Raw genomic sequence first — 26,095 nt, forward strand, 5'->3', positions numbered from 1 at the left:
TGCTTACTCCGGTATATAATGTGAAATCTTTTAAATATACTGTAAATATACTAGTAAAAATCTCAAGTCGTCATTTCTTCATTCGTCATTCGATTGGTCACCAGTTATACGGTTATCATAACCGGCGAGGAGCATTCACGTCCCCACTGTTATTAGCTCCCTGCGCACAACGTACTAGAAACGGGAGAATACACCCTTCGCCTGACAGCCGACATTTCCTCGCTCCCTTCCGTCACAAACATCCCATTTCCCTCGCCACATCGAGCTATGTATAATTTACAACATAAATACGACATAAGAGCCACAAACACAACAAAAAATCCACAAGATCCGATCCCAATCAAGTAGTGAAACCTATAACAAGTGAAAAAACGAGCGAAAACGCTGTGTGATGTCTGTTAAAATCGCGGCATTTTCAGTGTGTTTCGGCTGAAAATACGACCAGAATGTGTTTTAAATTGACAAGTTTTATCTAGCAACGATATGACAGTTAAATTTGGTGAGTTTTTGATGTGTTTTCATTATAATAACCACCGTTTTCTTTGAAAATTCTATCTGTTAGGTGTCAATAATAATTGCAATATTTTCAGTATATTTACTCGCATTTTAACTGAAAATTTTACGAAAATGTACTTGAAAATGCCTTCTTTTAATCAACAATAATATTTAAACGAAATTTGGTGAATTTTTTATGTGTTTTCATTATGAAAACCCCGTTTTCTTTGATAATTCTAGCAGTTAGGTGTCGATAATAATTCCAATATTTTCACTGTATTTACTCACTTTTTTACTAAAAATTCTACCAAAATGTACTTTAAAATCCCTTCTTTTAATCAACAATAATATTTAAACGAAATTCGATGAATTTTTTATGTGTTTTCATTATAAAAATCCTCGTTTTTTTTAAAAAAATTCTAGCAGTTAGGTGTCGATAATAATTGCAATATTTTCTGTGTATTTATTCACGTTTTGACTGAAAAATCTATCAAAATGTACTTTGAAATGCCTTCTTTTAAATAACCATAATATTTAAACGAAATTTGATGAATTTTTGATGTGTTTTCATTATAATAACCACCGTTTTCTTTGATAATTCTAGCAGTTTAGGTGTCAATAATAATTGCAATATTTTCTGTGTATTTATTCACGTTTTGACTGAAAAATCTATCAAAATGTACTTTAAAATGCCTTCTTTTAATCAAAAATAATATTTAAACGAAATTTGATGAATTTTTAATGTTTTTTCATTGTAAAAAAATCCAATTTTCTTTGAAAATTCTAGCAGTCAGGTGTCAATACTAATTGCAAAATATCCAGTGTATTTACCCACATTTTGACTGAAAAATCTACCAAAATATATTTTAAAATGCCTTATTTTAATCAACATATTTCAACGAAAATTAATATTTTAACGAAATTTGGTGAATTGTTTATGTGTTTTCATTACAAAAACCCCCGTTGCAATATTTTCAGTATATTTACTCACATTTTTACTGAAAATTCTACCAAAATGTGTTTTAAATTGACGTGTTTTATTAAAAAATAATATATCAGCGAAATTTGGTTATTTAAAAAAATATATTTTCATTAAAAAACCCGCGTTTTTTGAAAATCCAACCAGTTTAATTTCAATACAAATTGCAATATTTCCAGTGTATTTACTCACATTTGTACCGAAATGTGTTTTAAATTGACGTTTTTTATTAAAAAATAATATATCAACGAAATTCGATTAGTTTTTCATTTAAAAAAAATATATTTTCCTTTAAAATACCCCGCGTTCTTTCTTTATCGTCAACACGTCAATAGTAATCGCAGTATTTCCAGTAAATTTACTCACATTTTGACTGAAAATTGTACCAAAATGTGTTTTAAAATGGCGTGATTTATTTAGCAACGTTATTTCAACAAAATTCGGTAATTTTCATAAACATTTTCATTAAAAAACTCGACTTTTAAGACAAATATCGCCGATTTTCCGTGTATAGTTTTTCTGTCATTTTTTATAATCGTTATTCGTTTGATTTTCACGCATTTTTCATAATAATATGGCGTGTTTTATTTAGCAACCTTATATCAACAAAATTCGGTAATTTTCATAAATATCTTCAATAAAAAATCGAGTTTTAATACAAATCGCTCACTCCTTTCAAGAACGTCATAAATCAAAAATCGTCAATTTTTAGTTACGCATGTTTTCGGTAACCCAGAAAATGTACTATATCCCAGCAAAAGCGGCATATTTTTAACTTAATATTTACCCGCTACAGGGCAGAAAGTGTTGTTTTTGCATTTTGAATAAGAGGTACTGTTTAATTATTTTTTTAAATATACTATATATTTTTCAAATGCAGAAAAAACCTTCAGGTTTTACCTAAAAAGATCTGTTGCACAGTAAAAAGTTCAATAAGTGGCTTGGAACTTATTTTTAATACATTGTATTATATTTTTAAGCTTTAAAAACGTTCTCCTGAAAAATCAAGTTTTTTTATTCATGACGTTCTTGAAAGGAGTGAGCGAAATATCGCCGATTTTCCGCGTATAGTTTTTCTGACATTTTTTATAATCGTTATTCGTTTGAATTTTGACGCATATTTCTGAATAAGGCCATCGTTTCTATGTAAATCAGATTATACCAGACTACTGTTTTAGTTGAATCATTTTGCTTTGAAGCATTATAAGTGCGTTCCAGGGCTGGTCGGATTCCAACTGGAAACAATTGACGCAGGGCTGCCACAAATTATAATCAAATAATAATAAATAAATAATAATAATTAATAAATCCCTTACCGCACCCCAATGGTGCAATCATCACATGCTTTTTTCGTCTGTCCGAATATATTTATTGGTATATAACCGTATCAAGTCACTTCCAGTATATTCATTCAAACCCTTATCCGCACCCCAATGGTGCATAGGGCACTGCTTCATATAAACGCAGTGTTATCTCGATCGATTACACATGAAGGAAAGGTGATCAGCCCTCCGCTTCAGGCACCAGTCCATGGTAATATTGAATAAATATTAGAGTGAAAAAATCACTTGTATTTATTAAACCCCCTGGGAATCGAACCCGGGACCTCCAGAACGGTAGGCGAACAATAAAAATTAAAATTAATCAATGGATTCGGCAGTGACTTTGTAGTAAAATCTATCCACTTGAAATTTCACTTGGTAAATAAGTAGTGGTATTTACTAAGTAAAACTTCAGTAAAACTAATAATAAAATAAAATGTTTAACCTATTAACGACAGATGTATGAAATAAGCAAAAGAAGGATGAAAGCGCTTTGATGAGATCGCTCTGTCAAAGTGCGATCCCTTAGACGAATGTGTGGAGAGAAAAAAAATCGACGTATGACTGAATTGAAAACGGCGCGCTTAGCCACGGTGCCGGAGGACCCGGTTTCGATTCCCGGGGGGGTTTAAATAATTTTTTTTTTTTTTTTACTCTTAATATTTATTTAGTATTAACTTGAACCGCAGAAGCAATCACCTTGTCTTTGTGTAATTAATGATCAATATAGCACTGCGTCAATACGATGCAGTGCCCTATGGACCATTGGGTACAAATAGAATTCTATAATTAGCGTTTATTAGATACGTATGTTTTAAGTAACTTAAACCAGCCTATGACGGTCGTCAGTCCCGTAAATGCCCAGACTTCCATATTCTTCTTCATCTTTGATGAGATGTCAAAAAATAATATGAAAATAACTCCTGTAATTGGAGATAATCCAGATTTTGTGAACAAGTATTTGGACACACTCAAAATGTTGTACGTATGTTTATATATAATTAAAATAACACATCGAATACGCGCATGTTTTATACACCCTTAGACGGGTAATAGCTTTTTATCACAATGGCAGCGCCAACTGTTGAACGTAACAGTAACACGCGTAATTGTGTCTATAGAGTAGTAGAAATATAATTTATTATATAGAATCTAGTGCTGTTTTGTGTGTTATAGGAATGACAAGGTGAGAGATAAGAGTTTAATGTGTCGTTTTGTGTATTGTAGGAATGACAAGGGGAGAGGCCAAGAGTCTATAGAGCTATTGCAGGAATAACAAGGGGAGAGGCTTAGAGTCTATAGTGCCGTTTGGTGTGTTGTAGGAATGACAAGGGGAGAGGCCGTGCTGTATTGTGTGTTGTAGGAATAACAAAAAGAGAGACCAAGAGTCTATCTAGCTGTATTGTGCGTTGTTGGAATGACAAGGGGAGAGGCTGTGCTCTTTTGGGTGTTTGTAGGAATGACAAGGCGAGAGGCCAAGAGTCTATAGTGCTGTTTTGTGTATTGTAGGAATAACAAAGGGAGAGGCCAAGAGTCCATAGGGCTGTTTTGTGTATTGTAGGAATAACAAAGGGAGAGGCCAAGAGTCTATAGTGCTGTTTTGTGTATTGTAGGAATAACAAAGGGAGAGACCAAGAGTCTATAGGGCTGTTTCGTGTATTGTAGGAATAACAAAGGGAGAGGCCAAGAGTCTATAGGGCTGTTTTGTGTATTGTAGGAATAACAAAGGGAGAGGCCAAGACTCTATAGTGCCGTTACGTGTGTTGCAGGAATAACAAAGGGAGAGGCCAAGAGTCTATAGTGCCGTTACGTGTGTTGCAGGAATGACAAGGGGAGAGGCGGAGGAGTGAGGAGCAGCCGGGGGGACGTGGAAGGAAGATGCGGCCCGCGGGACTGGCCTACTGGTTGCTACTGGCGCACACCATCGCCATAACTGCACTGCCTCCTATAATCAAAATCGGTAACTGAACCGCTCGACCTGCCCTTGCAACTTGCTTTGTTTCTCCGTCGGGATCATCAACAGATTCCAGGGTCTCCCGACAGCTGCCAGTTTCATTGTTTCTACCCAAATCGTTCAGAAAGCTGTCAGCGGTATACATGGGCGACCTAATTTGATGATAAAACTAGTGAGGGACGTTGGTACCATAAACCAATGTCCTTCACTGGTTTTATCATGGTTAAAGCTAGGCTAGGACATAAAATGCCCAACTCTCTTCTAGTGGAATTCTAGTATGTAAAATAATCCTGGCATTCTGTGTCCCCATATATGACCACACGCTATCTGACCTAGCATTCTATAGCCACAAGCTATCTAGCTAGCTGGGGTATTCTATGGCCCCATATATGCCTATCTGACCTGACATTCTATGGCCCCATAGATGGCCACACGCTCTATGACTTGGCATTCTATACCTCCGTGGTTGGCGTGATACCAATGGACAGTTTGATTTTTTTAATATGTTCACGGCTTGTTTTTGCAGGAGCCATATTCTCAGAGGACATGAAGGGATGCAGCGCGGAGCTGGCGTTCAAGTACGCGGTGTACCGCATCAACAAAGACCGGACACTTCTGCCGCACACGACGCTAGTCTACGACATCCAGTACGTGCCGAAGGGGGACTCCTTCAGGACCACGAAGAAAGGTGACTCAAACTTCTCCTACTCCCGCCTTCTTCTGGGTCTTGTGTATTGAACAAACCCCTCCCTTTTGCTAACTAAATAACTAACTAACTAACATCAAGGTGCCTTAGGTAGAGCGCTTCAAAACTGTTTAGCTCATTCCACAATGGCTATATCGTAGTCATACAGGAGAATGTGACCAAGTGTATTTTTTACCAAAACGTGACCATTGACTATTTGATATCTTACTAGCTTAATATTGCCCTGAAAAACATCCCAAAGGATTTTGAACTTTGAAGTATAATATATGGACTTGTTAAAAATGACTAACTGCATTGATGTTTATTTTCTTGGCAAGCAAAAGTGACTTAACCTTTTAACCGCATTCACTTTGTTCCTGAGAGACGCCCGTGCGCGGCGGTATTTCGCTGTTTTTTAAATGATTACTTTTATCATGTATTTAGTTAAGAAACGATTTATTTTCCTAAACAAAAACGTTCAATGGGATTCATTGCGCCTTTTTGGTACTCTATAATACACTCGTGTCACATTATTCTTAAAATATATCGTAATATAAACAAATAAGATCGTAACATAAATAAATAAAAGCACACATCGTGTGTCACTCTTACCCACTGGCGATGCGTAGCGTCGAGAGTGAGACAGATATAGGGCATGATTATGGCGCGGACTAATTACCGACCGCAAGAAAAATTAGGGATCTGTTCTTTTATTTATCCTTGTGATGTGACATATTATTAGTCAGATATTTCAACAGATGTCATATGGCCAAGGATTGACGTATTATTTTATCCAAAGTTCCACACCATGAAAAAATCCCTCCAAGTTGAACTGAGGTTGGAAACTTGGAGCAAAGTAAAAACACATACGCTTATGTCAGCCGCGTACGGGGAATGTTTTGTGAAAACACATACGGTTATGCGAGCCGCGTGGATCCGGTTAAATGGCCTTCCTAAACGTTTCACGTTTTGGTAGTTGGTCACTTTCTCCTGTACGACTACGAAATGCTTGCAGCGTGCGCTCCCAGACATTCATACTATCCTTTATGTTTGTTATCGAGGCATTTTACCTCTATCGCCTGAGGTAGAGTCCCTCATAGTGTGTCCCTGTATGGTAGCAGCGAGCCCGTCTAGACTTCTCCTTCATGTTTGCCAGCGAGGCACTCCACCTACCTCGCCTGAGGCACAGCGCCTCACGGTGTGTGCTTGCAGACTTCCACATTGCACGCCATCTCTCTCGCCTCACCGTGTGCATGTCTATGCTTGCAGCGTGCGCGCAGGTGGAGGCGGGCGCGCTGGCGCTGTTCGGGCCGGCGCCGCCCGCGCTGGGCTCGGCCGTGCAGGCGCTGTGCGAGGCGCTGGACCTGCCGCACCTGGAGGCGGCGCCCGAGCACCTGCAGCCGCGCGAGTTCTCCGTGAACGTGCACCCGGCGCGCGCGCTCATGGCGCGCGCCTTCGCCGACCTCGTGGCGCACCTCAACTGGACGCGCGCGGCCGTGCTGCTCGAAGACACCGGCAGCAGTGAGTCACCACCTTTTAATATCTTCATCACACACGCAACCAACTTACTCTTCTCTTTTAGAGAAAAGGCAATAATAAAAGTCAATTTTATAATCTCTCGTATATTTTATTTTTAATAATAATGGTCTGCCTCCGTAGTGTAATGGTCAGCACGCTCGGCTACCGTTCTGGAGGTCCCGGGTTCCATTCCCAGGGGGGTCAAATAAATATTAGTGATTTTTGCACTGTTATATTTATTCAATATTACCCTGGACTGGTACCTGAAGCGGATGGCTGTTCACCTTTCCTTCATGTGCAAACGATCAAGATAACACTGCGTTTATATGACGCAGTGCCCTATGCACCATTGGGGTGCGGATAAGGGTTTTATTATTATTATAATAATGATAAAACCCTTATCCGCACCCCAATGGTGCATAGGGCACTGCGTCATATAAACGCAGTGTTATCTTGAACGTTTACACATGAAGATAAGGCGATCAGCCCTCCGCTTCAGGTACCAGTCCAGGGTAATATTGAATAAATATGACAGTAAAAAAAATTTATACTTTGTTATATATTTGGAGAAATAGAGTGCATTGACGTGTGTGAATATGATCCAGGAATCGGACCTCACATACAAATGAAAGAGTTTCTGCTCAGTTTCAGCTCAAAAGCTTCTTCATCTCACATCTATTGAGATGTCTCTACTGATTCAAGCACTATGTTTCGAAATTGAACAATATATATGTATATATATATATATATATAGAAGTTCCAAGAATTTGAGTTGTGTGGTTGTCAATAATGGGTTGAATTGGTGAATGTTACACGTGTGTAAAGTGATCACTTAAATCATCCTATGATGGTCGTAAGCCCTGTAAATGCCCAGACTTCCATATTCTTCTTCATCCGTGTTGAGATGTCAAAAAATAATATATGACTAATAACCTAATAAATATCGTAGTAACAATACTTTTTCTTACCCTTATTCGCACCCAATGGTGCATAAGGTACTGCATATAAACGCAGTGTTATTTTGATTGCTAACACACGAAGGGAAGGTGATCAGCCCTCCGCTTCAGGTACCAGTCCAGGGTAATATTTATTTAATATTATAGTGAAAAAATCACTTTTATTTATTTGAACTCCCCTTGGGAATCAAACCCGAGACCTCCAGCATGGTAGCTAAACACGCTACCCATTACACCACTGAGGCGGACAATTAGTTATAACAGTTAGTTATAACGTGATACACAAAACAGTTAATTATAACGTGATACATGTAACAGTTAATATAACGTAATATCTCTGTCGCAGACGTGTTCCGGTTCCAGGGGATCAACACGTCGGCGGAGCTGTACATCCGGCGCTGCGAGGGGCCCGCCTCCTACCGGGCCATACTCTCGGAGCTGCGCGCCAAGCACATCACCAACATCATCGTGGATACAGACACGGCGCACATACAGAAGCTGTTCCGGGCGGTGAGGGCCTATCCGATTCATGTTGGCTATAGAAGCATTGCTGTAGTACAAGGGTGGCCAACCCGCGGCCCGCCGGGTGTCTACTTGTGGCCCGCGGAGCAAATCACACATTCAAAAGAACATTCCATCGCGCGTAGTTTGTATCATATCCCATATATAGGAGTATTTCACTATCCTGGCAATTTCAAGACCCATAATGGCGTCAAGTAGTAAAGACGTTGGACTGAAGAAGAGAAGAGTAACAGAAGAACTGACAAGTTTTTAACCTTTTAACCGCGTTCACTTTGTTCCTGAGAGACGCCCGTGCGCGGCGGTATTTTGCAGTTTTTTAAATGATTACTTTTATCATGTATTTAGTTAAGAAACGATTTATTTTCCTAAACAAAAACGTTCAATGGGATTCATTGTGCCTTTTTGGTACTCTATAATACACGTGTGTCACATTATTCTTGAAATATATCGTAATATAAACAAATAAAATCGTAACATAAATAAATCAAAGCACGCATCGTGTGTCACTCTTACCCACTGGCGATGCGTAGCGTCGAGAGTGAGACAGATATAGGGCATGATTATGGCGCGGACTAATTACCGACCGCAAGAAAAATCAGGGATCTGTTCTTGTTGAACTGAGGTTGAACTGAGGTTCGAAACTTGGGGCAAAGTAAAAACACATACGGTTATGTCAGCCGCGTATGGGGCATGTTTTGTTAAAACACATACGGTTATGCGAGCCGCGTGGATCCAGTTAAACATAAAAAGTAAATACACTCACACTGATAAACAGTGTTGCATAAGCCGTAGCTAGATTTCAGAGTCACTTCAACGTCAGGTAAAAAAAAAAAATTTGAGTAGTGTGGTTGTCAATCATGGGTGGAATTGGTGAATCACTTAAACCAGCCTATGACGGTCTTAAGTCCCGTAAATGCACAGACTTCCATATTCTTCTTCATCTATGTTAGATGTAAAAAAAACATAATATGTGGCAACAATGTTTGTATGGACCCGCAAGCCGTGTCTCAGGCGTGGCAACATGTTTATATGGACACAGGAGCCGTGTCCGGCGCATAAGACATATTGAAACAACTGAGAAATGTGCTACCAGTTCAATGCCGAAATAAGGATCCCTCACAAAAGCTTAGCTATGAAATTTCTTTAAATTTAAATATATTTTCATCAGTGGCGGTACTTCCATAGAAGCCCATAAGCCTGGCTTGCCTAACAACTCCGAATAAAAATTACCAGATCTGCATCAAATTATCAAAAATACATAATTAGTTAATGGTTGTTTTTAAATTTTCGCTCGCTTTTTCGTTGTATTCGAATAATCTAGCCGAGAATAGCGGAGATTACAATACACTGTTTATCTTTATAATATTTTTTTGGAGGCTTACTGTACTGGGAATGGTAAGAAGTAAAGAAATTATAGGTACGTCATGTATTCACGAATGTGAAAAATAAGGGCTTTCCTTCCTAATTTTCCACTGATTTTCATATACTTGTACCATTAAAATGTTTCGTTTTCTTTCAATTCTAGATTCTACAGCTACAAATGAACAACCATCGGTATCACTACTTGTTTGCGTCTTTTGTAAGTATAACATATTTTAAAATCTCATATTGCACCGTGAATAAAGCCAGCATACCGAAGAGGTAGTCAGAGAGAATAAAAAGCCACACATTCATGCATCTCCTCATACGTACCCACCGATTACTCCCATTATTGACCTGAACAAGTGTTTGAAATACTTGATCACGGCAAGTTTCCCTCGGTCTTACTCTGCTCCTATTTCTAACTCTAAGGGTGCAAGGCTGAGATGAGTACTATCTAGCAAACTAAGGAAGGCGGCTTGGGATGGTTTGGGAAGGATGAGAGTAGACTGGATGCAGTCGGGATGCCATCTCTCAGTGCGGCAAGACCATGTATGGTAGATGTTCCAATGGTGATATAAGGAAAGGGTGCAAGGCTGAGATGAGCACTATCCAGCAAACTAAGGAAGGCGGCTTGGGATGGTTTGGGAAGGATGAGAGTAGACTGGATGCAGTCGGGATGCCATCTCTCAGTGCGGCAAGACCATGTATGGTAGATGTTCCAATGGTGATATAAGGAAAGGGTGCAAGGCTGAGATGAGCACTATCCAGCAAACTAAGGAAGGCGGCTTGGGATGGTTTGGGAAGGATGAGAGTAGACTGGATGCAGTCGGGATGCCATCTCTCAGTGCGGCAAGACCATGTATGGTAGATGTTCCAATGGTGACATAAGGAAAGGGTGCAAGGCTGAGATGAGCCCTATCCAGCAAACTAAGGAAGGCGGCTTGGGATGGTTTGGGAAGGATGAGAGTAGATTGGATGCAGTCGGGATGCCATCTCTCAGTGCGGCAAGACCATGTACGGTAGATGTTCCAATGGTGATATAAGGAAAGGGTGCAAGGCTGAGATGAGCACTATCCAGCAAACTAAGGAAGGCGGCTTGGGATGGTTTGGGAAGGATGAGAGTAGACTGGATGCAGTCGGGATGCCATCTCTCAGTGCGGCAAGACCATGTATGGTAGACGTTCCAATGGTGATATAAGGAAAGGGTGCAAGGCTGAGATGAGCACTATCCAGCAAACTAAGGAAGGCGGCTTGGGATGGTTTGGGAAGGATAAGAGTAGACTGGATGCAGTCGGGATGCCATCTCTCTTGGGACCATCAACCCTTCAATTAATTAAAGATTGTCGTTTACGCAGGATATGGAGCTGTTCGATTTGGAGGACTTCTACTTCAATCGGGTGAACATGAGCGGCTGGAGACTGGTGGATCTAGACAGCGACAAGGTCCGGGACACCCTGCAGCAGATGGAGAGGTTCCACCCCATCGGGACCAACATCCTCTCGGAGAAAGGCACCATCGAGGTAAGAATGTCTCCTAGCCCATTGATGGTTGTAATGGCACCCCTGCTCAGTCTGTGGAACACGTACTGAGAAAAACTGTGATACTAATTCATTTACAGTGAAACCTCTATCTATCGTTCCTCGAATAATCGTTTTCCCGGATGTGTCGTTTTTTTCTTCTATCCCGAATTAATTTCATACTAAACTAAACCGCATCGATCGTTTCTCTATTACTATTTACCGCTTTTTACTAGATTTATATTATCCACTGACACTTGGTGATGGAATTGCATTTTAATATATTATTAGATTAAAACCAATATTTTTAGCTTTTCCACTTTATTTTGATTTGAACAGCGACCGGGTTTCGTCGTTGCCGACATCATCAGACTGGTCGTGTTGCGGCTACTTGTGATTAGTATACTGAGGGTCGGGCGGCAGACTGCCAGAGTATAATACGGGTCCTTTTCCATACTGTCGGTAGAGAGCGGGAGACGCTTGCGAGCGTTCTATTTGCTTACTTTAGGTAGAGCGCGAGAGACGCCTGCAAACATTGTACAGATGGGAATTGGGTGTTGCGGCTACTTGTGATTAGTATACTGAGGGTCGGGCGGCAGACTGCCAGAGTATAATCAGGGGTGGGGTCGATGGACAAAACCGCCCGACAACAATGTGTTTGATAAAAACGGGACCAGAGTTATATACTCTAATATGTATCAATTGATATATATCCTGTTTGCACTGTTGAAAGATCAGGTGTATCACAGTTCCCCTGTGTTCCAGACCGCCCCCGCCTTGATATACGACGCAGTGCATGTGCTGGCGCTGGGCCTGGCCGCGCTGCAGACCCCCCTCCGCCCGGCCAACCTGTCCTGCGAAGCCGCCAACCCTTGGGACGATGGCCTCACGCTGTACAACTACATCAGCTCCGTAAGTGCCGGCCTATCTATACTCCTTGCCTTACTTAGCCCTAATCAACAACCGCCTCATACAAACCTGCCAATTATTCCCACTCCTGACCTGTCTTTGTCCAACTATTTCAAGTACATCATGGCAAGTCTCCCTCAGTGTTACTCTGCTCCCTTTTCAAACTACATTCGCATCATACTTTTGTTTTACCATTTTTTCCTCACTCATTGGATCCACATGCCCAAACCATCCCAAGCCGCCTTCCTTAGTTTGCTGGATAGTGCTCATCTCAGCCTTGCACCCTTTCCTTATATCACCATTGGAACATCTACCATACATGGTCTTGCCGCACTGAGAGATGGCATCCCGACTGCATCCAGTCTACTCTCATCCTTCCCAAACCATCCCAAGCCGCCTTCCTTAGTTTGCTGGATAGTGCTCATCTCAGCCTTGCACCCTTTCCTTATATCACCATTGGAACATCTACCATACATGGTCTTGCCGCACTGAGAGATGGCATCCCGACTGCATCCAGTCTACTCTCATCCTTCCCAAACCATCCCAAGCCGCCTTCCTCAGTTTGCTGGATAGTGCTCATCTCAGCCTTGCACCCTTTCCTTATATCACCATTGGAATATCTACCATACATGGTCTTACCGCACTGAGAGATGGCAAGTATTTCAAGTACTCGAGCATGTCATTTCCGTTTGACTTTTGTTCTGCTTTTATTTCTAATTTGACTGATTTTAGATGAAAATATGGCATTTCTCTCACTGTACATATCAAACACAAGCATATAGTATTAAAACTAGCACATTGAAATTTGGATACTGAAATTAGCAAACCAAAACTTGCATATTAAAACTAGACAAATAGTTACAAAATGTCCTTGAACTCCTCAGGTGAGCGCGCACGGCCTTACGGGCCCCCTGGAGTTCACGGAGGGGCGCCGTACGGGGCTGCGGCTGCGCCTGCTGCGGCTGCGCGGCCCCGCGCTGGAGCCCGTGGGCTCCTGGGCCCCCGGCTCCGGCCTGCAGATGTCCCACCCGGGCGCCTTCACGCACCAGCCCGGGCCCAACTTCACGCTGGTGGTCGTCACCAGGGAGGTGGGACTAAATTTTAAATTTCTGCTTTTAAATCAGTCAATTATTTCCAAAGTGAGATATCCTTAGTTTGGCTGTTCGAAAATGTTAAGCAATATATCAGTAGTGTAAAAGCAAAGGGGTATATCTGTCTCAGACCAAATTTAACTCATTTGTTTTATGTATTTTTATATGTACATATCTTAACCTTTTAACCACGTTAACTTTGTTCCTAAGAGACGCCCGTGCGCGTTTGTATTTTGCCGTTTTTTAAATGATTACTTTTATCATGTATTTAGTTAAGAAACGATTTATTTTCCTAAACAAAAACGTTCAATGGGATCCATTGTGCCTTTTTGGTACTCTATAATACACTTGTGTCACATTATTCTTGAAATATATCATAATATAAACAAATAAGATCGTAACATAAATAAATCAAAGCACGCATCGTGTGTCACTCTTACCCACTGGCGATGCAAAGCGCCAAGAGTGAGACAGATATAGGGCATGATTATGGCGCGGACTAATTACCGACCGCAAGAAAAATCAGGGATCTGTTCTTTTATTTATCCTTGTGATGTTACAAATTATTAGTCAGATATTTCAACAGATGTCATAAGGCCAAGGATCGACGTATTATTTTATCCAAAGTTCCACACCATGAAAAAATCGCTCCAAGTTGAACTGAGGTTGGAAACTTGGAGCAAAGTAAAAACACATACGCTTATGTCAGCCGCGTATGGGGCATGTTTTGTGAAAACACATACTTAATTAAACTAAATAAGTATTGAAACTACAGCTATATCTTTTTGCCAAATTATGGAATACACTATTTTAGACATTTTGTGGAAAACAAACATAGAAAATTAAAAATTCGACAGACATACCTCTTTGCCATTAGACTAGCGATATAACCAGGTGTTCTCCTTTCTAAAACGGTCCTAGCAATCCAACCTAACCTAACCTAGCCTACTCTTTTTTTCTTTTTTTTTTGTTTTGCGAAGGGGTGAAAATCTTCATAGACACTTAGCAGCTCGTACTGCGGAGTAGTGCTAGATTTTAACTGGCTAAAAACTCCCGCCTCTCGCAGTGGCATATGCACCCAGCAGATCTCTGATATGAATACACTTGGCCGGGTTGCCGGTCTGTGAGGTATCTCCTCGCTTCGTTCAACTTGGGCACTACAGTGACAGGCGTCTCTAGAACTGCCTATCACCGACCGATCTAGCCACACCTACGCTACAGCACCACGCCGCCTCGCCTGTGTCACCGGGCTGCGGAAGTCTACTTGTGCCCGCGAGGGCGCGGCGAGGGTGGAGGTTCGCGAGGATTGTCGCCCCCTTATTCACATTTTTCCCATTTTTTTACCACATTTTCATATGGTGTATAAAATACACCTAGTTATGTCCGCCTCCGTGGTGTAATGGTAAGCGTGTTTAGCTACCGTGCTGGAGGTCCCAGGTACGATTCCCAGGGGGGTGATAATAAATATTTGTGATTTTACCACTATTATTATTATTATTTAATATTACCCTGGACTGAAGCGGAAGGCCGATCACCTTTCCTTCGTGTATTTAACAATCTAGATATCTATATGCTTCTATATGATGCAGTGCCCTAAGCACCATTGTGTTAATGTAAGTTTGTCATGTATATGTTAATTATTTCATAAATAGAATTGAATTGGTTTGAATATTTTCAGGAGAAGCCCTACGTGATGGTGAAGGAGGGCTGGAACCTCCAGGGCAACGACCGGTACGAGGGGTTCTGCATAGACCTGCTGCAGCGGATCGCCTCCAAGGTGGGCTTCTCCTACACGCTCCGGCTGGTGCCGGACAACATGTACGGGGTGTTCGACCCGGAGACCAACCAGTGGAACGGGATAGTCAGGGAGCTCATGGACCAGGTGTGAATATTTATCCAGCGAAACCTCCATCTATCGTTTTAATCATTTTATAATTTTTCATAAAAATCTAGCGTTGAATGAATTTCAAACTCTTATCCGCACATCAATGGTGCATAGGGCACTGCATCACATGATCGCAGTGTTATCTTGATTGTTAACACACGAAGGAGATGTGATTAGCCCTTATGGAATATTCAAACTGAATTTGTGTCAAAATTTCAAAGCAATTTGTGAATAACCTTTTGAGAGATTTAAGATTTTGAACAAACAATCATATAATTTATTTATTTATATCTTCGAACCCTCATCCCCACCCCAATGGTGCATAGGGCACTGCATCTTATGAACACAGTGTTATCTTGATCGTCAACACATGAACGAAAGGTGATCAGCCCTCCGCTTCAGGTACCAGTCCAGGGTAATATTGAGTAAATATTAGAGTGAAAAAATCACCCATATTCATTTTGACCCCCCTGGGAATCGAACCCGGGATTTCCAGCACAGTAGCAAGATGCGCTAACCACTACACCATGGAGGCGGTATCATCCTCAGCGGTTTCAAATCAGGTCTTTTGGATCGTCTCTGTTGAGACGGTGATAAAATCTCGCGATGAATTTTACAGAAAGCAGATCTCGCAGTGGCTTCGATGACCATAAACTACGCCCGGGAGACGGTCATCGACTTCACCAAGCCCTTCATGAACTTGGGCATAGGAATACTCTTCAAGGTATTTATAAACAACTTATTAATGGTGTATAACGGAGTCCTGGTGCCGACCCTAGTGACAACATGCACGCAGACATACATATCCATCCTACAATGGCTTCAACGGTCTCCAACGGAACTAAGGGAGATATGAAGGTTTAAACTTTAGATATGATCATATATATGCAAATAAAAGTAGAATTCAATCCAATAACCTTGTTTAACCGGATCCACGCGGCTCGCATAGCCGTATGTGTTTTCACAAAACATGCCCCATACGCGGCTGACATAACCGTATGTGTTTTTACTTTGCTCCAAGTTTCGAACCTCAGTTCAACTTGGAGGGATTTTTTCATGGTGTGGAATTTTAGATAAAATAATACGTCAATCCTTGGCCTTATGACATCTGTTGAAATATCTGACTAATAATTTGTAACATCACAGGGATAAATAAAAGAACAGATCCCTGATTTTTCTCGATGTCGGTAATTAGTCCGCGCCATAATCATGCCCTATATCTGTCTCACTCTCGACGCTACGCATCGCCAGTGAGTAAGAGTGACACACGATGGGTGCTTTGATTTATTTATGTTACGATCTTATTTGTTTATATTACGATATATTTCAAGAATAATGTGACACGAGTGTATTATAGAGTACCAAAAAGGCACAATGAATCCCATTGAACGTTTTTGTTTAGGAAAATAAATCGTTTCTTAACTAAATACATGATAAAAGTAATCATTTAAAAAACGGCGAAATACCGCCGCGCACGGGCGTCTCTCAGGAACAAAGTTGACGCGGTGAAAAGGTTAATTAGACGAAACGCCTCACGTATTATCATATATATGTAAATAAAATTAGAATTCAATCCAATAACCTTGTTTAATTTTGTATATATTACCCAGTGGCGTGCCTAGGGTTTACCAGTAAGGCAAGCCCATTATTTTTCACATTCGTGAATACAAGATGTACCTATAATTTCTTCACCTCATATCATTCCCAGTATAGTAAGCACCCAGAAAGTATTATAAATATAAACAATGTATTGTAATCATTGTAAAAATATGCTAACATGTAACTTTTGTAAGGTATAGCCATCACCTTGAAATAAAGAAAATGGTCACTGAAATAAAATATCTTCCTCAGATATTAACCATAACCAATAAGTACCATCACCATATAATGGCGTGCATAGTGTTTAATAATCATGTAAGCGCGCGATAATTTAAAAATAGTCATACATTAATTATGTATGTTAAATCATTTGGTCTAGATTTAGTCATTTTTATTTGGAGTTGTTAGGCAAGCCGGGCTTTTGGGCTTCTAGGGAAGTACCGCCACTGATATTACCCCAAAAAAAGGGAGAAAATTTATTAATAAATATCTTGGTTGCGGTATCGTCGTAACTAAAGACTTCATCATCACTTTCCAGGTCCCGACCTCTCAGCCGACTCGGTTGTTCAGCTTCCTGAACCCGCTAGCCATAGAAATTTGGTTCTACGTTCTGGCGGCGTACATCCTCGTGTCCTTCACGCTCTTCGTAATGGCGAGATTCTCCCCGTACGAGTGGTAAGCTATAACACTCCTTTCAACAATGTCATTTATCAAAAATCGTCAATTTTCAGTTGTGCATGTTTTCTGAATGCCCAGAAAATGTACTATATCCCAGCAAAAGCGGCATATTTTTAACATAATATTTACCCGCTACAGGGCAGAAAGTGTTGTTTTTGCATTTTAAAGAAAAGGTATTGTTTAATTATTTTTTTAAACATACTAAATATTTTTCAAATTGAGAAACAAACCTTCAGGTTTTACCTAAAAAGATCTGTTGCACTGTAAAAAGTTCAATAAGTGGCTTGATATTTATTTTTAATACATTGTATTACATTTTAAACTTTAAAAACGTTCTCCTGAAAAATCTAGTTTTTTTTATGTATGCCGTTATTGAAAGGAGTCAGCAATATGCCTTCTTGAAAGCTGTCCCACCGCATTCCCAGATCTGAGACCGAAGCATCTATTTGTATACCTGGCTGAAAAATGTATACACCTCTCAGATCATGGTCTATCACTGGTTCTTCCCAAGAAAGGACACTTTCCATTCCTCGCCATAACACATCATTCTTCAGTAATTCCTTCTCTGTCCAAGCGGCCAGACTATGGAATGAATTACCTCTCCGCGTAAACAAATGCACCTTCTCTAATCACTTACAAGAAACGTCCGAGACATTACTATCTATCATTAGTACCCTAACTGTCCATCAAACCTCCTCCCTCTACCTCCTTCCCTAAACTCCCTTCTTCCTTTGCCCTCCTTATTATCATCAATTTGTAATTTATGTTTTTTTAAATGTTCAAGTACTATCTACCCTCTGATTGCAAACAGCTATATATGGTATCAAACGTTTTGACCAATATCACTAGTCTGTTTTTGGTTGGTCGGAAGATATTGCTTTTTAGCAATAAGCCCGCCAATGTACTTATTTCTTTTCTGTACATGAAGTTTAAATAAATAAATAAATATATCGAGACTTCCTGACAGACCATCTCTTGCAAAGCAATTTTTGGTTTGTTCTATGAACTTCTTCATCTTTACTTTACCATACCGGCTCCCTATGTGGAACATATGGAGTCCACATACTGTCTCCATGCTTTCCTATCGGCTGCCAGTTCTCATGCATATAACTTTATAACTCCTTGGTGCGAAGTAGACTCGAGAGTGGCTCCATGATCTGGGGGCCACACGAGCTTAAGTACTCTCTTATGGTAGAGAAAGCCCAAAAGAAGTTCCTGAGGTATCTCTACATGAGAGAGTATGGCTATTATCCTCGGCTCTACCCGACCCAGTTCCTCCAGGGTATGCTCGGCTACAACAGCCTAGAGACTAGAAAGAATGTGTATTTGATGAGGCATTTCTATCCATTGTTGCGCGGTATGATGGATAATCCTGAAACTATCCGGAGCATCGGTCTGTATGTTCCCGATAGTTAGCTAAGGACAGCGTGGGCATAGATAGTTTCCCATTCCTATATACAGGACCAACCTGCCGATGGTTATGCCTGTAGGAAGAGCTACCACTATGTTGAACAATATCTCATTGGATATTGATCTGTTCCATATGTCAGAAGGAGTTTTCCGAAGCGGGATTCTTCTACACCTTTAGCAATAGTTCTTGCATATTTTCGAATTTTGTATGTATTTTAATGTATACGTTAATTGAAAATAAATAAATTAAAATTGAAAATTGAAGTGCATCCTCCCAAGTCAGTTCCGCGTCCCGAAGTTCTGACGAGAACTGTCCACAGATTGTCAGCAGTGGTCGGGAACCTGATGCCTTGTAAAGGAGGCGAGCTTGATGGCGGCTCTCGGGAGGCATGCGGAGTACATGGCCAAGCCAGCTGAATCGCCTTTTCTTGACGACAGTTGTGACCAACATTTGCCGCGTCCTACGCCTTATCTCTTCATTAAATAAAAAATTGAGTGGTGTGTTGTCAATCATGGGTAGAATTCATTTTTTTCATTCAAACCCTAATCCGCACCCCAATGGTGCATAGGGCACTGCATCATACAAACGCAGTATTATCTTGATCGTTAACACAAGAAGGAAAGGTGATCAGACCTCCGCTTCAGGTACCTGTCTAGGGTAATATGGAAAAAATATTTGACCCCCCTGGGAATCGAACCCGGGACCTCCAGAACGGTAGCCGAGCGTGCTGACCTACGGAGGCATGGGTAGAATAGTCAATGTTATACAGGTTGTTACAAAAAGAGATTACTTAAACCAACCGATGACATGTCATAAGCTCTGTAAATAGCCAGACTTCCATATTCTTCTTCATCTATGTTGAGATAAAAAAAAACAGTCAGAAAACAGTTGCTCAAGTATGATAATCCATCCGCAATATACTGGATCTTGTCCGCCTTCGTAGTGTAATGGTCAGCACGCTCGGCTACCGTTCTGGAGGTCCCAGGTTCGATTCCCAGGGGGGTCAAATAAATATAAAAGTGATTTTTTCACTCTAATATTTATTCCATATTACCCTGGACTGGTACTTGAAGCGGAGGGCTGATCACCTTTCCTTCATGTGTTAACAATCAAGACAACACGGCGTTTGTATTATGCAGTGCCCTATGCACCATTGGGGTGCAGATAAGGGTTGAGAGAGAGAGAATTATTATGTCCTACATTTTGAAAAACAGACAATAATATGAAAAATAATTTGTCATGGGGAGCGGATAACAGTTTGAATGAATATACTGGAAGTGACTTGATATGGTCATATACGAATTTTGTATCATCCCTTTGATCATAGACTAAAAAAGCATGTGATGATATTTTGTGTATGTGTATGTAGGAACATTATTAAAGTTGTATCATTGTAGGTCCAATCCGCATCCCTGTGCAAGAGAATCAAGACTGGTCACAAATCAATTCTCCGTCTCCAATTCCTTCTGGTTCATAACCGGGACATTCCTGCGTCAGGGATCCGGCCTCAATCCCAAGGTAAGGTATCATCAAATCCAGGTGAAGCATGGAGTTGGCAAGAAAAGGATGAAAGTAGACTGGATGCAGTCGGGACGCCATCTCTCAGTGCGGCAAGACCATGTATGGTAGATGTTCCAATGGTGATATAAGGAAAGGGTGCAAGGCTGAGATGAGCACTATCCAGCAAACTAAGGAAGGCGGCTTGGGATGGTTTGGGAAGGATGAGAGTAGACTGGATGCAGTCGGGATGCCATCTCTCAGTGCGGCAAGACCATGTATGGTAGATGTTCCAATGGTGATATAAGGAAAGGGTGCAAGGCTGAGATGAGCACTATCCAGCAAACTAAGGAAGGCGGCTTGGGATGGTTTGGGAAGGATGAGAGTAGACTGGATGCAGTCGGGATGCCATCTCTCAGTGCGGCAAGACCATGTATGGTAGATGTTCCAATGGTGATATAAGGAAAGGGTGCAAGGCTGAGATGAGCACTATCCAGCAAACTAAGGAAGGCGGCTTGGGATGGTTTGGGAAGGATGAGAGTAGACTGGATGCAGTCGGGATGCCATCTCTCAGTGCGGCAAGACCATGTATGGTAGATGTTCCAATGGTGATATAAGGAAAGGGTGCAAGGCTGAGATGAGCACTATCCAGCAAACTAAGGAAGGCGGCTTGGGATGGTTTGGGAAGGATGAGAGTAGACTGGATGCAGTCGGGATGCCATCTCTCAGTGCGGCAAGACCATGTATGGTAGATGTTCCAATGGTGATATAAGGAAAGGGTGCAAGGCTGAGATGAGCACTATCCAGCAAACTAAGGAAGGCGGCTTGGGATGGTTTGGGAAGGATGAGAGTAGACTGGATGCAGTCGGGATGCCATCTCTCAGTGCGGCAAGACCATGTATGGTAGATGTTCCAATGGTGATATAAGGAAAGGGTGCAAGGCTGAGATGAGCACTATCCAGCAAACTAAGGAAGGCGGCTTGGGATGGTTTGGGAAGGATGAGAGTAGACTGGATGCAGTCGGGATGCCATCTCTCAGTGCGGCAAGACCATGTATGGTAGATGTTCCAATGGTGATATAAGGAAAGGGTGCAAGTCTCTCGCGCTCTACCAAAAGTAAGCAAATAGAATGCTTACAAGCGTCTCCCGCTCTCTACCAACAGTATGGAAAAGACACTTTTAAGTAATTCTCGCAAACAATATGTTCATACTTGTTTTTGATAATAACGACTTTGGATCGACTGATTATTTCTCGTTTCCAGGCAACGTCCACTCGAATCGTAGGCGGCATCTGGTGGTTCTTCACGCTGATCATCATTTCCTCGTACACGGCCAACTTGGCGGCGTTTCTGACCGTGGAGCGTACCGTGGCCCCCATAGAGACCGTAGCAGATCTGGCGGGGCAATCCGCCATACAGTACGGAACTTTGCATGGGGGATCCACCATGAGTTTTTTCCGGGTATGTAGAATGTTATTTTTTTAGAGAATTTCTTGAAAAACTATCATTCATGAACTCCTTGTCGATTGGCACACAGTCTGTGCCAGCTGGATAGTTTTTTGCTTTATTTTTTATTTTTCTTTGAATTTCATTATGAACTATACAGTTCCACTATCATTTTTAAGACATATAAACTAAATATGCTTTTTTTGTCCGCCTCCGTAGTGTAATGGTCAGCACGCTCGGCTACCGTACTGGAGGTCCCGGGTTCGATTCCTAGGGGGGGGTCAAATAAATTTAAGTGATTTTTTCAGTCTTATATTCATTCAATATAACCTTGGACTGGTACTGGAAGCGGAGGGCTGATCACCTTTCCTTCATGGGTTAACGATCAAGATAACACTGTGTTTATATGATGCAGTGCCCTATGCACCATAGGGGTGTGGATAAGGGTTTGAATGAATGAAAATAAACTAAATATGCTGTAAATCTTTATACATTTTTTTAAGAAGAATTTTCTAATAGTTGTGGAGGTCCTCACCGAAACGTTACATTCTAACTAACTAACTAACTAACTAACCATCACGCCGCTTCCCCGCAGGGGTAGGCAGAGAGAATAGAGCGCCACACCACTCTGTCCTTGCAAACATTCTTCGCCTCTTCCACGTTCATGCATCTCCTCATACATACCTGACGATTATTACGACTCCTGACCGGGCCGCTTTCAAGTATTTGACATACCCGATTGTGCCAAGTTTTCCTCGGTCGTCCTCTTCTTCTTTTTCCAACTACATTCGCCTCATAAATTTGTTTAATCGTTCTTTCTTCACTCATACGCTCCACATGTCCAAACCATCTCAACACACCTTTCTTAATTTTATCGATAATGCTCATCTCAGCCTTACATTCTTTCCTTATTTCATCATTCGAACATCTATCAAACATCGTTTTGCAACACATTCGTCTGAGCGATCGCATTTCAACTGCATTCAGTCTGCTTTCATCCTTCTTTTGCCAACTCCATGCTTCGCTTCCATACATAAGGGTCGGAACCAGAACTCCATTGCGTACTGCCAGTTCAGCTTCCGCTGATAGATTTTTATTTGCTAAAACTGATTTTAGTGCACCATTCACTCCGTTCCCAGCATTCACTCTCCTTTCTATGTCTTTATTCTAGCTTGTAAAATTGTTACGTTTTGGTGCGATTTAATGACTTCATATTGGTTTAACACAGGATTGGTCACGTTTTGTCCATACTTTAATTAAGTTTTCCATAGAATACAGTCAACAGAACAGATTTGCATTTAAAGGACTTTTTGGGCAATATTGGAAATGTAACATTTTGATGAGGACCTCCACATATAAAGGAATGACAAGGGTGTATAAAAATATTCATATATCAGGATTTGTTAAAGATCAAAAAATTGCTGATTATTTTCCGCAACCGCCTCCCGGGCACTTCTTTTTCGGGGCTTTATAGCCGCCAGAACTGCCCGCCCCGCAAAGAGGAAGATATTCTGAAAAAATAACATACATTACATACTTATCACATGACTAAAGAGTCCACGCATTTGTGGGAGCCTGGCTGTAACAGGGGTATGGGATTTCCCATGCCTCGGGCAAATTTCACAATAATTATTTATTAAAAATATGTAAAAATAAAGTTGTTTATTACACGCAATCAAATACGATATTATGTATCACACAGAACAGATATGGGGTGGATGAAATTCCCAACACGTTTTGTCGCAACCTTAAAAAAGATTTCCATAGAATACAGTCAACAGAACAGATTTGCATTTAAAGGATGTTTTTGTGCAATACTGGAAATGTAACTTTTTGGTTAGGACCTCCACATATATTTTACAAATAAAAAATTATAAAAAAAGATAAGAGTCCTAGTTCCGACCCTAATGTATGGAAGTGAAACATGGAGTTGGCAAAAGATGAAAGTAGACTGAATGCAGTCGAAACGCAATCTCTCAGAAGAATGTGCGACAAAACTATGTATGATAGATGTTTGAATAGTGAAATAAGGAAGGAATGCAAGGCTGAGACAAGCATTATCGATAAAATTAAGAAAGGTGTGTTGAGATGGTTTGGACATGTAGAACGAATGAGTGAGGAAATTATGAGGCAAATGTAATTGGTAAAAATAGCAGAGGAAGACCGAGAAAAACTTGGCACGATCAGATATGCCAAATACTTGAAAGCGGTCAGGTTAGGAGTCGAAACAATCGGCGGGTATGTACGAGGAGATGCACGAACGTGGAAAAGGCGAAGAGTGTTTGCAAAGACAGAGTGGTGCGGCGTTCTATTCTCTCTGCACTGCGGGGAAGCAGCGTGATGGTTAGTTAGTTAGTTAGTTTGTAAAAAAAGGTACATAGTGCTGATCTTGAGGGTCCACTATTCATCTCTGTATGGAAGAACTGAACAGACACGACATTTGATAATTTTTGAAGAAAGTCCGATTCATAAAACTGGTATTTTCATTGCAGGACTCCAAGATAGACATCTACAAGCAGATGTGGCGGTACATGGAGTCGCGGCGGCCGTCGGTGTTCGTCTCCAGCTACGAGGAGGGCGTCGGGAGGGTGCTCCGCGGGGACTACGCCTTCCTCATGGAGTCCACCATGCTGGACCACCGCGTGCAGCGGGACTGCAACCTCACGCAGGTCGGGGGCCTGCTGGACTCCAAGGTGAGTCCCACAAGTGTCCATTCCCCATGAATACTCTTGTGAAAGATGCGGGAATACCCCCTCAGGCACATGGAACAGGTATTGTTCAGCATATCTTCCTACAGGCATAACCATCGGCAGGTTGCTCCTGTATATAGGAATGGGAAACTATCTATGCCCACGCTGTCCTTAGCTAACTATCGGGAACATACAGACCGATGCTCCGGATAGTTTCAGGATTATCCATCATACCGCGCAATAATGGATAGAAATGCCTCATCAAATACACATTCCTTCTAGTCCCTAGACTGTTGTAGCCGAGCATACCCTGGAGGAACTGGGTCGGGTAGAGCCGAGGATAATACCCGCACTCTCTCATGTAGAGATACCTTAGAAACTTCTTTTGGACTTTCTCTACCTTAACTATTCATACATATTCCCCCCCACTCTGACACTGTGTAGAACACATCTCATGGCGGGCCTATCCAGCGTAAGTTAATGAGTATCATTGGCAAATTCCGCTGCATTACTTATCAATCTAGACAGCATATATATCTTTTTTTAAATTTATGTTTTATTTGGTGAATGTTACTATTTCTCAAGACCTATTGTAACTATGTTGAACTTATAAATGAAAGTCCAGGGGAAATAGAGGTCTTTTCTAGACTGTGTCCAACTATCGAGTGAAACCTTGCGGGGGTGCGGGGAATCGAAGGCTCTCTGAGACTGTCGGAGTGACGAATGAAAGCTTGCGGGGTGCGGGCAGCTAGAGGAACTAACGAGAGAATGGTTGCGGGGTGCGGGCAGCTAGAGGAACTAACGAGGGAATGGTTGCGGGGCGCGGGCAGCCAGAAGAACTAACGGAGAATGCTTGCAGGGGTACGGCATCGCCACGGCCAAGGGCTCGCCGTGGCGGGACAAGATCTCGCTGGCCATCCTGCAGCTGCAGGAGAAGGGCGCGGTGCAGATCCTGTACGACAAGTGGTGGAAGAACACGGGCGACGTGTGCAACCGCGAGGACAAGGCCAAGGACAGCAAGGCCAACGCTCTGGGCGTGCAGAACATCGGCGGCGTGTTCGTGGTGCTGCTGTGCGGCCTGGCGCTGGCCATCCTCGTGGCCATCCTCGAGTTCTGCTGGAACTCCAAGAAGAACGCCGCGCAGGGCCGCCAGTCGCTCTGCAGCGAGATGGGACAGGTCTATAACAATTCAATTCTTTGATATCCCTCCTAGCTCCATCCCTATTAATAATTTTTTGATTCTTCTTCCTGGCTTCATCCCAACTTATCGTCTTTATAGAATATTAGGGTCAGTTCTCCTCATCCTCAGGCTGTAGGTCCTTCTGTCATGGACAACGTCACCTAGGCCATGCCTTGGGACCATGTTATCTCTCTGCAGCATCCATGAATTCTCTGGTCTTCCTCTAGATGCCTTTCTATGGCGATTGCCTGGTTCACAATATGATCAGGTTCTCTGCGCCCTATGTGCCCATACCACCTCCAATCGCCTTTCCCCTACCTTACTATTGATGCCTGTTACAGCCAGGCTCCCACGAATGCGACTGAACTGTTTATTCTGTGGTCTAAGGGACACTCCAGCT

The 26,095-nt window shown here is 41.7% G+C and overlaps 1 protein-coding gene across 1 annotated transcript in view; it reads left to right on the top strand.

Moving 5' to 3' along the window:
* Positions 1-207: 207 nt before the first annotated feature.
* The window catches only part of LOC148311657 (glutamate receptor ionotropic, kainate 2), a 31,099-nt gene continuing 5,211 nt past the window's right edge, over positions 208-26,095 (top strand). The window contains exons 1-16 of the mRNA XM_088256170.1: positions 208-499; positions 4,618-4,756; positions 5,277-5,438; positions 6,705-6,956; positions 8,256-8,419; positions 9,957-10,010; positions 11,149-11,313; positions 12,076-12,222; positions 13,104-13,307; positions 14,989-15,192; positions 15,815-15,919; positions 17,333-17,469; positions 20,281-20,401; positions 21,643-21,840; positions 24,318-24,518; positions 25,375-25,692. Of these exons, the coding sequence (XP_088112296.1) occupies positions 4,675-4,756; positions 5,277-5,438; positions 6,705-6,956; positions 8,256-8,419; positions 9,957-10,010; positions 11,149-11,313; positions 12,076-12,222; positions 13,104-13,307; positions 14,989-15,192; positions 15,815-15,919; positions 17,333-17,469; positions 20,281-20,401; positions 21,643-21,840; positions 24,318-24,518; positions 25,375-25,692 (2,514 nt within the window). The 5' untranslated portion in view covers positions 208-499; positions 4,618-4,674. The remainder of the gene's footprint in view (positions 500-4,617; positions 4,757-5,276; positions 5,439-6,704; positions 6,957-8,255; positions 8,420-9,956; positions 10,011-11,148; positions 11,314-12,075; positions 12,223-13,103; positions 13,308-14,988; positions 15,193-15,814; positions 15,920-17,332; positions 17,470-20,280; positions 20,402-21,642; positions 21,841-24,317; positions 24,519-25,374; positions 25,693-26,095) is intronic.

This window comes from Brachycentrus maculatus, unplaced genomic scaffold (genome assembly GCF_059751285.1).
Source record: "Brachycentrus maculatus isolate JH-2025_06_01 unplaced genomic scaffold, ASM5975128v1 h1tg000059l, whole genome shotgun sequence".
Classification (NCBI taxonomy): domain Eukaryota; kingdom Metazoa; phylum Arthropoda; class Insecta; order Trichoptera; family Brachycentridae; genus Brachycentrus; species Brachycentrus maculatus.